General features: G+C 57.9%; 1 protein-coding gene across 7 annotated transcripts in view; it reads left to right on the top strand.

Moving 5' to 3' along the window:
• Nucleotides 1-13,249, top strand: part of BCL9L (BCL9 like) — a 73,911-nt gene that overhangs the window by 50,437 nt on the left and 10,225 nt on the right. For all 7 annotated transcript variants that reach the window (XM_074894908.1, XM_074894909.1, XM_074894912.1 and 4 more), the window contains 3 exons: nucleotides 10,081-10,444; nucleotides 12,140-12,262; nucleotides 13,022-13,232. In XM_074894908.1, the coding sequence (XP_074751009.1) occupies nucleotides 10,144-10,444; nucleotides 12,140-12,262; nucleotides 13,022-13,232 (635 nt within the window). In that variant the 5' untranslated portion in view covers nucleotides 10,081-10,143. The remainder of the gene's footprint in view (nucleotides 1-10,080; nucleotides 10,445-12,139; nucleotides 12,263-13,021; nucleotides 13,233-13,249) is intronic.

The raw sequence follows: 13,249 nt of genomic DNA, 5'->3' as shown, positions 1-13,249 counted from the left end.
CAACAAGTGCCCTGTCGCTGGCCAGAGGAGCTGCGCGCCCTTGTCCCTCTCTGCCGGCTGGCTTGACACTGCCCATCTTTTGGTAGCGGCCATCCTTCCCTGCAGCTTTCTGTCAGACTTGCTTCCCCATTGGCTGACTCCAGGGATGACAGGGCTGCCTCAGCACCCCTGCTCTGTCGCAGATTTCCTCTCCAGAATCCGTGGGATGAGGGAGAGGAAGAGGCATTTGGCTGGCATGCCAAGACTCCGTACGGGAAACTTTCTGGCTGTCGGTCTTCAGAGATGTCAATCCTGGCGTGTCTCGTGCTAGCTCAGAGACTGGCGCATCGGCTCAGTAATCCTGACGGACGAGAACTCTGGAACCTAATAGATACTGCGCTAGTGTCACCAATTAGTTCCGCTGCAAACCCCGCAGCTAATTTGCTTGTATCATAACCTAAACAGCTACCCTGCTTCTGAAAGATCTGTTATCTCCACTTCTCCCACTAGGTAGCCTCTGCACTCTTCTCCCCTCCTTTGTACCCCGGTCTTTGTTGATGCAATAACTTTTCGATACGTTCTGGCTTTTAAATAACAGCATAACTAGAGTTGAGCGTGGAGCGCCAAGGGCTGACCTGGGAGTGCTTGATGGCCCCAGTTACTGTACCAGGAGCAAACAAAACTGCTGCAGAGCTTGATCTGGCCGAGCCCGGGCACCTGGGCTCTGAGCACAGAGACCACTGCCCACCCCGAGCCTCCTGCGAGCCTTCTGCGGCATCAGGGCCGGAGGATTGTCAGAAGCCCTTTGCCACTCTGCGCATCGCAAGCTAATGAGACCTCTCTGTCCTAGTGGGTGGAGGAGAGGGGCTGGCGGGGGCAGCCCCAGCACAGGTTGCTGTTTGCTCTCTCCTTGCTGTCTGCGGGTGTATGGCTGCTGTTGAACAGGGGTCTCGCTGCCTGCCCCCCTGCCCCAGAGAGCTGTGGTTAGTGAGATGGGGCGATTTCTGGCTCTTTCTTCCTGTTTCTCATGGGGTGGTTGGGGGCCTGGGACAGGGTTAGATCGCTGTGTCTATGGAGGAGGTCAGTGAGCTGTGGGAGGGTTTGTGTAAAGGCAAAGTAGCCCCTGGGACTTGGGGTTAGGTCTGTGGGGAAGGCCGTGCCTTTTTGCACCCCCTGAGTGGGAGAAGCTGGGGAAATTTCAGCCTGAGGTGCGGAGGAGGCTTCTGGGAGGTGAAGCGTGGTGAGGAGGTGGAGCGGCTGCCCTTTCGGCGTGTGCAGTGGGGAAACCCCTCTCCGGATTGGTGCAAGCCCAGACTTTGATGGTAAAGCCGGGTGGGGAGCATGGGCTCCCCTCTCCTCGAGGTCTCTCTCTCTCCCTCTCCAGCCCAGCGCTGGAGTCCCAGTACAGCCTGCCGGCAGCTGCCACCGCTCAGCGGCAAGATCTCTGCTGCCTGTGCTGGGGAAGGTGAAGGGTTTCCCAGGGTGGAATTTCCTGAGAGGCAGATGCACGGCTGCTTCCCCTCTGACCTTAAACCCCGATGTGCCTTAGTCATGATGGCATACAAATACGAGGCGACAGGGTGGGGGCTGGAGGGAGCTGCTGGGAAAAGGAAGTGACCTCAGCCGGGGTTTAAATATAGAGCCCAGGCTCCGCTGCGTGCTGGGCCTGGTATTTATAATCCTGGAGGAGTGCTGGGCGACTCTCTGCGTCTCCTCTGCAGTCCGGGCTGGCAGAGGGCAGTGTAGGAGCAAGATGCCAGGGCAGCTGGCTTTGCTTTCCCCCGTCTTCCCTGCATTTCTGTCGGCTCCCCCTCCCCAGGTGAGCTGGGGTACATATGTGTGCTCACGTGCACAGACGCAGCGCTGCAATCTCTGCGGTTTGCTGGCCCACGGGTGCTCCAGCCTCTGCTTTTTGTGCAGATGTGTCCTTTTTATGTTGCCTATAGTACCAGGACTGGGCGCAGGAAGGGAGCACAACTCTTCCTCAACTCACGTCTGTTTTGAGAGCAGGCCAAGAATCCTGGGACACTGAGTGATCTGAAAAATACCTACAGTCAGGTCAAAGTAAGGCTGTCAGTCCAAGCCTTCCTGTATGTGGCTTAAAATGTCTTATTTCCTCTGCTGTGAGCCTCCTCAAAGGCAAACCTGCTCGTCGTGCTGCTGGTGGTACCATGCGATGCAGCTGGGGTACACGGCGTTGAGAGGTGGCAGGGGTGTCCCTGCCACGAGGGCTTCCTGCCAGGACTCTGTCTGCAAAGATCGTGCCCTCCTTCAGGCTGGAAAGTGGCCTGAGCTTATGTTGTCAGGCTCAAAGAGAGAGCTGTTGTTTTGGGGAGGTTCTCTGCAAGGCAGTATAGGATGTCTGGCCCTCGCTTGTGGTGTGCAAGAGGTGTCTCTGTGCTGCCTTTATCTGAGGAAGCGGGGTAAGCATCTGCCACCGTATCCACTGCGAGGCTCTGTGCTCCGGCACGCCCCTCCGCACCTTGCGGCGGGAGCCCCCGGTGCCTGGGCACTGGTGGGAGGTGCAGCGAGTTCACTGGTGCTCAGCCCCGTCAGTGCCCCGGCTGACGCTGACACCCAGCGGCTTCCTCCCGCCATCACCTCCTGCGGCCCAGGGGTGGGGCGCTGGGCGCGACACCCCGGAAAATCTCCCGGTGCTTCTGGACACCCGGCATGGAGCTGGACCGGCCGTGGGTGACAGACCCCACAGCGCTCAGGATCCCTTATGTCCCTGGCGTGGAGACAGGGGCAGGGAGGGGACCAAGCGTGACGTCCCTGTTGACGACGGCTGGTCTGTCAGGGAGCCCTGCAGAGGGACTTTCTGCTGAACAGAGGAGGAGGAACTATTGTGTTAAAGCTCCCAGCTCTGGGTGAAGCTCTGCCAGGTTCCAATCCTGCACACTGCTGGCATCTCATGGGCTCCTTTAGTTATTGCCAAGGGATCCCAGAGCAGTACTGAGCTCTAGACACAGCTGAAAGACCGTCCTTGTAGGCTTAGCTGCACCAGGCGTTCACCTGGCGCACCTGACTCTAGGCAGGACTTGACTGCCTTGTGATTCTTGTGGGAAAGTTGGGTTTGCCGGGTCTCGGCTCTGAGCCCTGCTGCTGAGGAGTGCTGGTGTAGCAGAGGGCAGCGTGAGGCGCAGCTCACCAGGTCGGCTCTTCAGCGTTACTCACCCGGTCCCGGTAACCCCAGTGCACAAACACAGCAGGAATTGCCCGAGGAGGTGTTTTAATCCCATCTAGCAACTGCACGGGGAGGCCTGCGCCGTGGTCTTGCGTGTGTTTTCTGCCAGAGGATTTTCACAGGGAAACTGCCTCTTCATGTGCAGGGGAGCTCTGCGCCACCCAGCACAGCCGCGCTGCTGCGGTCCGTGATGGTCTCCTGCCCTGAGCTGCATGTGATGGGGCAGCCAGCGGTGAGTGGTTGAGGGGCTCAGGCACAAGGTGCTGTGGTGTTGTGTACCCCAGTGTTGTCACCTGCCTGAGCCGCACCCCTGGCATGTACAAGCAAAGATCCTTGAGTCAACCAAAGACTGCGTGGGGGTGTCCAGCTGTCACAGCGGCCCGTGACTCTGGCCAGGTTTCACATACTGCGGGAAGAGATCCTGCCTTGGAGGAAATCGAAGCTCCCTGAGCAGCCGCAGTACCTTTGGATGAGATTTCTGGCTTTGCTCCCTGACCTACTGGATGCTGTCATGCCACCGCAGCCTGCCAAGCTGCATCGTGCAGGGGGCTGCACTACCCAGCACGTGGGGCACCTGCAGCTTCCTGCAGGGCTCTCGCTGACCAGCAGGTCGCACGAGTCAGCATATGAAATAATTCCTTGTTATCATCCCAATAGAGCCGCCTGTGACTGTCAAGTACCATCTGGCACGTGCAGCATTTCTGTAGGAAACGTGCCGGCTGGACTCGGAAGCTGGAAGGATCTGCAGGGACCTGGGGACTCCCTGAGCTCAGGACAGGCGAGGCTCCATCTGGGGGTGCAGTTGGCGGCAGAAGAGTGGGAGAAGCTGTTGAGCTGAGGACAAGGAGGTGCTAAGAAACGCTCTTCTAACATCAGTGGGTTGAAGCTGTGGTGGGAGAAAGGTAGTAGGGTGCAGGGCAGAAAGCAAACAGCATTCCCGATTCATCTCGCCCTCTCTGAGCCTTGGTTTACAGCTGTGTTACATGGGGATGCCTGTCCCTAGGTGGAAGGGAATGTCAATCTGAGGTTTTGTCCTTCTAAAGAGCTCTGAGACTCGTGGTCAAGCAGCCCCACTGAAGCGCATCGTTCCCAAGGCAACTCCAAATGGCAGGAGACGGGCAGAGGCTGCTGAAACAACTCCAAGAGCTGCTGGGGTCCAGCAGAGCGTTGCGTTCTCTCTGCAGGTCTTTTAGAACCCTTCCACAGAGCTTCTGAGGGTGCCACCTCTTCTGCCATTTAAAAGGGCGTGAGAAGGATCCGAGAAATGAATAGAAGAGAAAACGGGCTTCACCAGGCTATCACTCTGATGGTGTAGGAGCAAGATAATTTCACGACACATTCCAAACAGACGACTCTTGTCATCTTGTCCACAGGGCGTTGCCCTGTGGAACTCCCCACCACCTGGTGTCTCCGAGTCCGGACAGCAGCAGCGCGGCTCCGATGAGAACGTGTTGAAGTGGTAGCTGCCTGGGTTAGGGCTGTTCTTGCTGGTGATAAACACGCTCAGGCGAGTGCTCCCGTACAGGGATTAGGGAGACGCTCCTGCAGTCACTGGTTGCTAAATAGCGTGCTGGCTCGGAGCTGTAGGGCTCGGGTGGGTTCCAGGGCTCGTCTGGCTGTTAGAGCCCATCGCTGACTCTTGGCTGCAGCTGGCTGGGTGACAGCAATGCTGTTTCACTACTGGTTTTGAGGGTTTTGTTTCTCACTGGATCAGACTCAAAACCCATTGAATGGTCTTGCGAAAAGGATTGTTTTGGAACAACCATTTTTGCATGGAAAAGGTCAAGTTTCTGATTCTGGTCTTTTTCTCAAATCAGAAATGATCTAGGAGTCTCGGACTTCAGAAATCTTGCTTCTGGCAAGTTTGTTATAGTCTATGCCTCTTTGAAATACTCTGACTTTAATGGAATAGTATGGTGTTTCTTTGGAGGTATTCCAACCCCTTCTCCTGTTCACCCCAGGAGGACTGGTGTTAGGCAGAGTGCCCCTGATCTCATCCCAACTCAGGGTGAGAGCTGTTTCAGGAGGGGGTGGCAGGTCTTTGGGGTCTCTCCTTTTCCTGTTCTCTACCTAATGCCTTTCTTCAAGAAGCCCTGGAGGTTGCTTAGGACCTTTCATTTCCAAAGCCAAGGGGTTCTGTTTGACTTTGTGGTGGTGTCCACGGGACGTTTTGGATGGGGCTTGTCCCAGGATTGCTGCTTGCCATGAGGGGGTGGGTGGTTGTCAGCAGTGGCGACGTGGCAACGTGCTTAGAGGATGCTCGCAGTGGCAGCCTGGTCTCGTTCCTTCCCAGACTGGCTGGCAGAGAGGGGCTGGGTGACTTTCTGCACATTGCGTCACACTGTCGCGACCCATCTTGTACGCTGTGTGTTCGCGGGCCGTGGGGCATGTCAGCACAGCGCAGGAGCCCTGGGTTCTGCTCTTCACTCTGTACGTGCACGTCAGTGGTTGTCTGGGTTTCACAAGAGCTTTCCCCGGCGTCTGATAGGAGGGAGGCGCGACAGAGCTCCTTCCTTCTTGAATCGTCGTGACTCTGGTTTCCCAGCTTCTCTCCCGCCCCTTCTCCTGACAGGGATAGCGCAGCAGCAGTGCCAACCAGCACCGAGACGTGGAAGCTGTGGGGCAGGCAGCTGGGGCTGGGAGGCTTTCCTGCCCCATCCGCAGGCAGTCGCGGGCACCGCATTCTTGTGGCACTGTTGGGAATCTGTGTTATCGTCCTTCGGAGCGAGCGGGAGCATGATTCACCAGAAAGTCCTCCGGGAACGCAGTTGGGTTTCAGGTTTCTTGAACTATCAGCGAGCAATTCCGGGATTGGGAATATGTCAGCCCAGTCTCTCCTCGCCTGGAGCTTCCTCCTCGCCCTCTGCTGCTGTTCAGACCTTACTGGAGGAGGCTTACTGAAAGCAGTTTTTGTTGTTTTGTTTTGAGGTTTCTGGTCTGCTAAGGTCCCAGTCTTTGATTTAAAGCTGTGGCTTTTCAGATTTACCAGGCGCAAATACTCTCTGCATTGAGATGTAGCGCTTCATTCAACAGAGATATTTATTGTGCCTTGTAAGCCCCGCTCCTTGCATGAGGTAGGCTGAGTTGTCCCCCCATTTAATGACAGGGGAGTCAAGGCACCCAGAAACAGTACATCTTGCTCAGGTCACTCGCGGAATCGGTGGCAGCCGGGGGTAGAAACCAGGACTCCCGGCTCCTTGCTTTAACCACTGGGAATTAAGTTTGCTATTGTCTTTAAAACTACTGGGCTGGAGTGGGTGTGTTGCTAAATTGCAGAGGGAGCCAGATTTCTATGCAATCTCCTTTTTGTCATGTTCTTTTCAAGATGTTTTGGATCGTTTGTCTGCCCATGTCAGTGTATCTACTTTCTAATTAATTCTCCTCTGTGGCCCAGATGTGTGGCATGCCTGCTGGAATCTAGTTTGAATCGAGGGGCGTGTGCAAGGAGCTTACGGCAATCGAGATGCCTATCGGCATGCTGCGACCAGACAGATGGGAGGCCAGGGTGGATCCCCACTACGCATCTGCAATAGGATCCAACTGTTGCTACTCCCAAAAGCAGAGCAGAATCCGCAGGCAGCTGCTTCTGGCATTTGTCCCATTAGGGATTGCGAGGGGACTGCGGTCGGTCTCAGTGAAGGCTGGAAGAGGAGAGCTGCTCAAGGTTGAGCCAGGGCCCCCCGTCAGCCCAGAGTGGCTTTCCATCCTGCAACTGGCTGAGGCGAGGCACTGGATGTCCTCCCGGGAGCACCAGCCTATACTCCCAGAGTGAAGGAAGATGCCCCCAAACGTGGTGTCCTGGAGGGACCTCGCAGCCGGCGAGGCTCATCCCTGCTGCAGGCAGCATCCGCAGGTTTCGCTGTGGCGGCTGCCGGGTCCTCCGGGATGGACGCGTGTGTTCCCTGCCATCTGACCTGAGAACGAGAGGGGTGGGGGTACGTCTCAAGCGCTAGCCTCTGGACGCTGCAGGCCTGCTCTTAGCGGGGCCCCTGTGCTCTTCCTCCCTCCCGGGGCGTTCCCGCGGCCGTGCTGTGCTGTTCAGGCTTGTGCTGCAACACTGCTGCTGAGCGTTCACGTTTTCGGCGAAGCGCTTGGGGATCTGTTTTGAATGCGATACTGTGTCCGCGCAGATGTGCCGCAGGCAGACCTGCGTCTCCTGGCCCGTTGTCGATACGGGTGGCGGTGGCGGCACCTCCTCGGCTGCTCTGGCCCACCCTGCTGTCCACGGGCTCGTGACCCTCCGGACTGCAGCGCGTTGCAGAGACCGCCGAGTGCGGCACGGCAGGCGGGGGCTCTGGGCCACCAGCAGCGGGAGCTGCTGCAGGGCTCGCTTTCTGGAATGCTGTCTGGCAGCAGCCTCTTCCAGCGGGGCTGAAGGCTCCCTGCGGCTGGCCAGCCAGCGGCTGCAGGCAGCGAGTGTGCTTAACGCTGTAGTGCCATATGGACCTTCTCCTCCTCCCCGCTTGCCCTCTCCGTGTCTCCTTCCCCGCTCTACTCCCCTCCCCCTGCGGGCAGTTTGACAGAGCAATTGGGCAGGCACTGGGACGGCAGCTCTGACATAAATCTCTCCTGGTGTGGAATGAGGGGTATAAATATCCAGAGAGTGATGTGATCTTTCCAGCTGCTATTAATAGGTCCCTGGAGAACAAGAGTGAGCGAGACTGGCTGACACTTAAAGGGCTAGCAACTCCCTTATGTGCTGTGAAAATTAATCAGCGCTGTGGCTCACCATCTTCCTTCAGGCTAGAGCAGAGCCCTCGCCGAGGTGCGTGGGGAGGAGGCGGAGGAGGAGGGAGCAACTAACGACTCGCTAGTTAGGAAGCGGCGATAGGCCAAGCTGTGCACCACCGATCCCACTAACTACCTCGGAACGCCTGGGCGGGCTGTGCGGTAGCGCTGTTCGTGCAAGCTGCTCCCGGCCGGGCGCCGCGCCGTGCCCGCCACCGCCGGCTTGGCCTGGCCTGGCAGCGAGGCAGGTGCTGAGGAGCCCCTTCCGCGGGCAGGGAGCTCACTGGCGGTGGATGGCAAGCTGCAGCCTGCGCCTTGCGCGACCGCCGTCTTTCGGGTACTGCGGGCCTGCCAACTGCGCCTTGCTCTTCGCTTGCGTGCTGCTGTGGGTGTTTTGCCCCAGCAGAGCCAGCGCTTGGCTTTTGCCGACGGCGTGTCTTCAGGCCTGCCTTCAGCGAGCCAGGAGCGGTGCGCGTAGCACTGCCGAGCTCTTGCGGCGCTATTTAGAGATGCGGGGTTTGGTCTGGAGCCAACGCTTCCTGTCCCTGGGTGGCAGGAGAAATCTGTGCACAGCATCTGGCCTGCGTGGTCCAGATGGGAGGAGCAGACCACGGGCCCAGTAACCCCCGTGTGCTGGGAATTTTCTCTGCCTGTGCGCAGGAAAGGTTCTTGAGTGCGCTGTGGGGGTGTCATGCAAACCAACATAGCAGATGTAAGCAAACAGAGAGTAATACCTCCACTTCCCCGAACACGTGGTTTACTCTTCTTCCCCCCTGCTCCCCAAGAGGTGGAGAAGATGGTGACAGGCAATGGGGGTCTTCGCTGCTTTGGGGTCACTGGCTGGGGGAGTGAGGAGGCCGTAGCAGAGCAGTGTGGGCCCCTGAGGCAGGAAGAATTACATGCTCTAGATGAAGAAAGCCAGGAGTAGTTCCCATGGGGATGTGCCTCTCTGCACTGGTGCTGTCTCCGAGGGCTTAGCAGCGAGCGCGGTTCAGGCCGGGAAGAGTCGGTAAGCGCCGTGTGTGAAGGTCAGGGACGCCCTCTCCCCGCTCAGGTAGCCCCTGAGGTGCCACGCTGCCTGTGCCATGTTGAAGAAGGCTACTTGCTGCAAATAGGAGGTAGTTGTAGGCCAGAGGGATGCGCCCTGCAGTTACCGGGGCTGTCTGTTGAACTGAGGGTTGGTAGCAGCCTTCCAGAAGGCACCATGTGCTCAGGCACTGTGGGGCTGTGTCCCAGTCTTCTCTAATGCCCACGCAGGGCTCCGGGGGGAAGAATCCCAGCACGAGCCCAGGAGGCTCTGCCAAGGCAAATAGATCCCGCAAGGAGGGCTGCTGAAGCGTCGCTCAGCTGCATGCACGTCCTCCGGCCCAGAAGCCTGCGCGCTCTGCCCAAACCGCCTCTTCCCTGAACTGCTCTGCCTCAGCCCGCGGGGCTGTGGAGAGCACGGGGCCGGGTCTGGAGCAGGAGAGCCTCGCCCTGCTATCCCAGCAGGCCCGTGGCACGTTGCATCATCCCACTGGGCTGGAAGCTGCCACTGAAGTGGCCGCTCCCTCGTTCAGGGCCTTGGAGCAGGAGCCAGGACAGTCCCTCGGGCCCCTGGGAGAGACAGGGGTGCCGCTTTGCTGACGAGCACCTGCGCTTCCCGGCTTTGCCCTTGCCTTGCGACCCACCGCCACCTCCTCAGCTGCCTCGACCTTCATAGTCCTCCCCTGCCCCATCCCAGCTTTCCCTCGCATCAAGACCATTTGTTGTCTGCTCAGTTGGCTCCTGTGTGTTCTGCAGAGGAGAGGAAACTTATTTAGTGGCAGAAGGCGTCCCTGAAACCAGTAGGGCACCAGATTTCTGTTGAGGGTCACAAAGTTGTCTGAGCTCTGGGAACACCCACAAACCAGCCTCAGAAATGAGAGCTCTCGTGTCCGTGCCTGCGCCTTGCAGCGCTGGCAAGCCTGCCGTGCCTGGGTGGGAGTTTGCTGCTTGTCTGCACGCGGCTAACTGTGGAGCAGGATCCTTCGCGTGGAGGGGCCAGGGCTAATTTCTGGCTTGAGCGGCTCGGACTGTGCCTGCCGCAGGCCCTGTCTGGCCCCGTGACCTCATGGCAGCCCCCTGCCCCAGCCCTGGGCAGTGGCCCTGCCAGCCGTGCCCGCGCTGGGGGCACTGTGCCCACTCGCTGCCCTCTTCTCTCGCAGGTTTCTGACCGAAGGGCCTGGGAGCACCCTCCACTGGCGCTGTGGGAAGCTTTAGCCAATCCAATGCACCCTGACAACAAGCTGCCCAGCCATGGCAAGGCAGGCAGCAGCAGTGCCCCGGCCCAGCACCACAACGTGAGCCAAGCACCCACCTGCAACCTGGGCTCTAAGGGTGTGGGGGCGGGCAGCCATGGCGGCAAGGCCACTCAGATCTCCCCTGGCAACTCTGGACTGAAAAACAGCCAGAACGCTGTCCCAAACTTCAGCTCCTTGAAGGGCAAGGTGAAACGGGAACGAAGCATCTCGGTGGACTCCGGAGAACAGCGAGAAGCCAGCACCCCTTCGCAGGACGCAGATTCAAAAGGTAACACTCTCTTAAACCTTGCCTCAGCATGTCCTCCTTGCAGTTGCTCCAAGCGTCCTGGCAGGACCTGGGATGGGAGCAGCTGTGAGCATCTTGGGTTTCTGTCAGGGCTTGTCCTGGCTGCCTGTGCGTCTTTGCATCGCTGCTTGTCGCATCCGCGATTTTGGGACCAGAGTGGCTGAGCGCTGTCTTTACATTTCATTCCCTAAACTGTTTGTTACACTGAGAATCTGGGACTCCGGTGTTCCTGGGCTGCCGAGGCCAGCTAAGCAAGAGCGTGGTTCGCTCAAATTGCACCGAACGCCCCTGCTTTGCAATGTGCAGGCTTTCAGCTCGGGACTGAGTTGAGTTGTTTTCTGTCTCCTTGCTGTTGCCAAAGAGCTGCCTTTGTGGTGTTCTTGCAGCTGCCCGATGACTTGGTCGTGGTTAGCGAGGAGGTGCTGCGAGGGTCGCTGTCTGAACAGTTCTGTGGTTTTGTCAGCGATGGATGACTCTTGTGTTACAGCACGTGGCTTCTGGAAAAGGGCTGAGTCAGTGCTTCCAAACCCTCTGGCTCTGCTGTCCTCACCAGCCTGCCCTGTAGCCTCTTGTGTTCCACCCAGCTCTGCGCTCAACGGCTGCACAGGACGCTGAGGCATCTTGTGGGGGGTTGTCCGAGGAGAAGTCCCAGTGGCACCCTTGGTTCCAACCAAGCTTCACGCCTGGTCCCCAAAAGCAGAGCCGCTGTTCTGGCTTGTGCCCCCAAGCATTTGCCTTCACAGCCAGAGCTGTGTTGCCTGATTGGCTTAGGCCAGAGCCGTGCCTTGGAAGAAGGGGTGCAACGTATCTGAGCAGACCTCCTTCCCCAGGAAAGCTTTCTCCCCATGGTGTTGTGGGGGTTACTCTATGCCACCAATCACAAGCATTTGTAGCTTTATCCCAGTACTGTCTCGCAGCACAGACTTCCACAGGGAAAGTATTGAAATGGCTTGATCAGGAATGCCTGAATCTCTGATGTTGCTGCTACAGTGCACTGTTAGATCGTGTGAATATGGCCTGGAAACCCCTAGATGATGTAAAAAAGGGAGGCCGAATGCTCTTAGATTCGAATTAAAGCACAGGACTGGAAGTTACCCATCCTGTGTCTGATTCCTTTCCCTGAGTCCCTGGGTGCCTTTAGGCAAGCGACCTCCTCTCTGAGCTGCATCAGTCCCATCTGAGAAATGGACGGATCATCTGAGTTTACAGAGGGCATAAAGGCCCCTGTCCGATTGATGTCTGCGACGGGGCAGAGTCTGTCTCTTGTTCCTGCAAAGGATGTGAACGTGCCCTCCCATCCCATTTTCAGGTTTTAATTGCTAAATCACAGACCCCTTAAATTCAGGGTTAATGCCCAAAGCTCTCTGGCTTGGAACAGCAGTTGGACATGGCCTGTGTTTGCAGACTCCTTTCAGACAGTAAGAACTACCTCTCGTTCTGAAGCGCTAGCTCTCTCTCGCAGGGGAGTCTCGCCGGGTCTGGCTGCAAAGACAAGAAGCCCAGACTGAGCAGATGCCTCGGGATCTTTACCCGGGCTGGGCAGATGTCGGTGTAAGGCTTCTTGCCCAGCGCATCCCGGCTGGGTTGGCAGCACCAGCATGCAGCTGGGCAGAGCCCCAGCCTTGCCAGCCCCTGCCAGGTCTCCTCAGCTCTTCTGAGGGCTCTGTCCCTTCGCAGGTGAGGTGGCTCCCCGCAGCAAGCGACGGTGCGTGCTGGAAAGGAAGCAGCCCTACAGCGGGGACGAATGGTGCTCTGGGCCGGACAGCGAGGAGGACGACAAGCCCATCAGCAGTGCACACAGTGAGTGTCTATCGAAGCTCAAATAGAGCCAGGTCCTTCCCGCAGCTCAGCAGGGCAGACAGCACTGGCACCTCTAGCTTTGCCTGCCTACGCTGCCTCAGCCGGCTCTGGGGAGGGGTGGCCCGTTGCAGTGGGCGGTCGTTGTGCTGGGAGAACATTTGCAGCCACGCAGTGAGGTGTGGGACCTATTTTGTGGCGATGCTGCCGACATGCTGGAGGAGAAGGCATTGAGGTTGAACGTCCCTGCTGTACGTTGCTCTGGTCAGACTAGCAGCAGAGTTGCCACCTTGCAAGCATGCCTGGCTTAACTCTGGTTAAGCATCCCTGCCCTGGTCGTGGCAGCCAGACCATGCGACATGTATTGCCCTTGTTGCAGCACTAAGTCTGTGCCAGGCCATCCACGGCTCTCTGCAGCTGTGCTTTAAAAGCAGACGAGCCTGAAGAGGCTCTCGGGGTCTTGATGGTGGTTCAGGCAGGGCTGAGCTGGCCAAAGTGTGCACCTTTTGGGACAAGAAACGGTAGGTCTCTCCTGTTTTCCAAAAGCATCAAATCTCTTTGATTTTTTGTATTTAGAATTCACTTTACATTCAAATTATAACAGAGAGACTATCTGAGAGAACCAGGCAAGGTCCTGTGGGGCCCAAGGGTCGCAGCTGATGGAAAACGTGGGAGTGGATAAAACCAAGCGAGGGTGGCCTTTGTGCCGGCCTGCGCGCTGCGCTCGCCGCCGTCAGTAGCTTGTCCCCTGTGCTCCCGCAGATTGTAATGTAGCAGATCCTGCGATGTCCACGGCCTCACAGCTTGGCCCAGGGTCCAACCCGCTGCCGAACCTCAACGAGACCAGTTCTACCAGCGTGCCTCATGGTGCTGCCCCCAGCTTGCGGTCAGACGCTGCAGGAGGCGGAGGTGGTGGAACAGGGAAGCCGCCGTCACAGTTCGTTTACGTCTTTACAACGCACCTTGCCAACACGTAAGCAGCAAACCCGT

The sequence above is a fragment of the Strix uralensis genome, chromosome 26 (assembly GCF_047716275.1).
Source record: "Strix uralensis isolate ZFMK-TIS-50842 chromosome 26, bStrUra1, whole genome shotgun sequence".
Classification (NCBI taxonomy): Eukaryota; Metazoa; Chordata; class Aves; order Strigiformes; family Strigidae; genus Strix; species Strix uralensis.
This window is presented reverse-complemented; position numbering and strand designations above follow the sequence as displayed.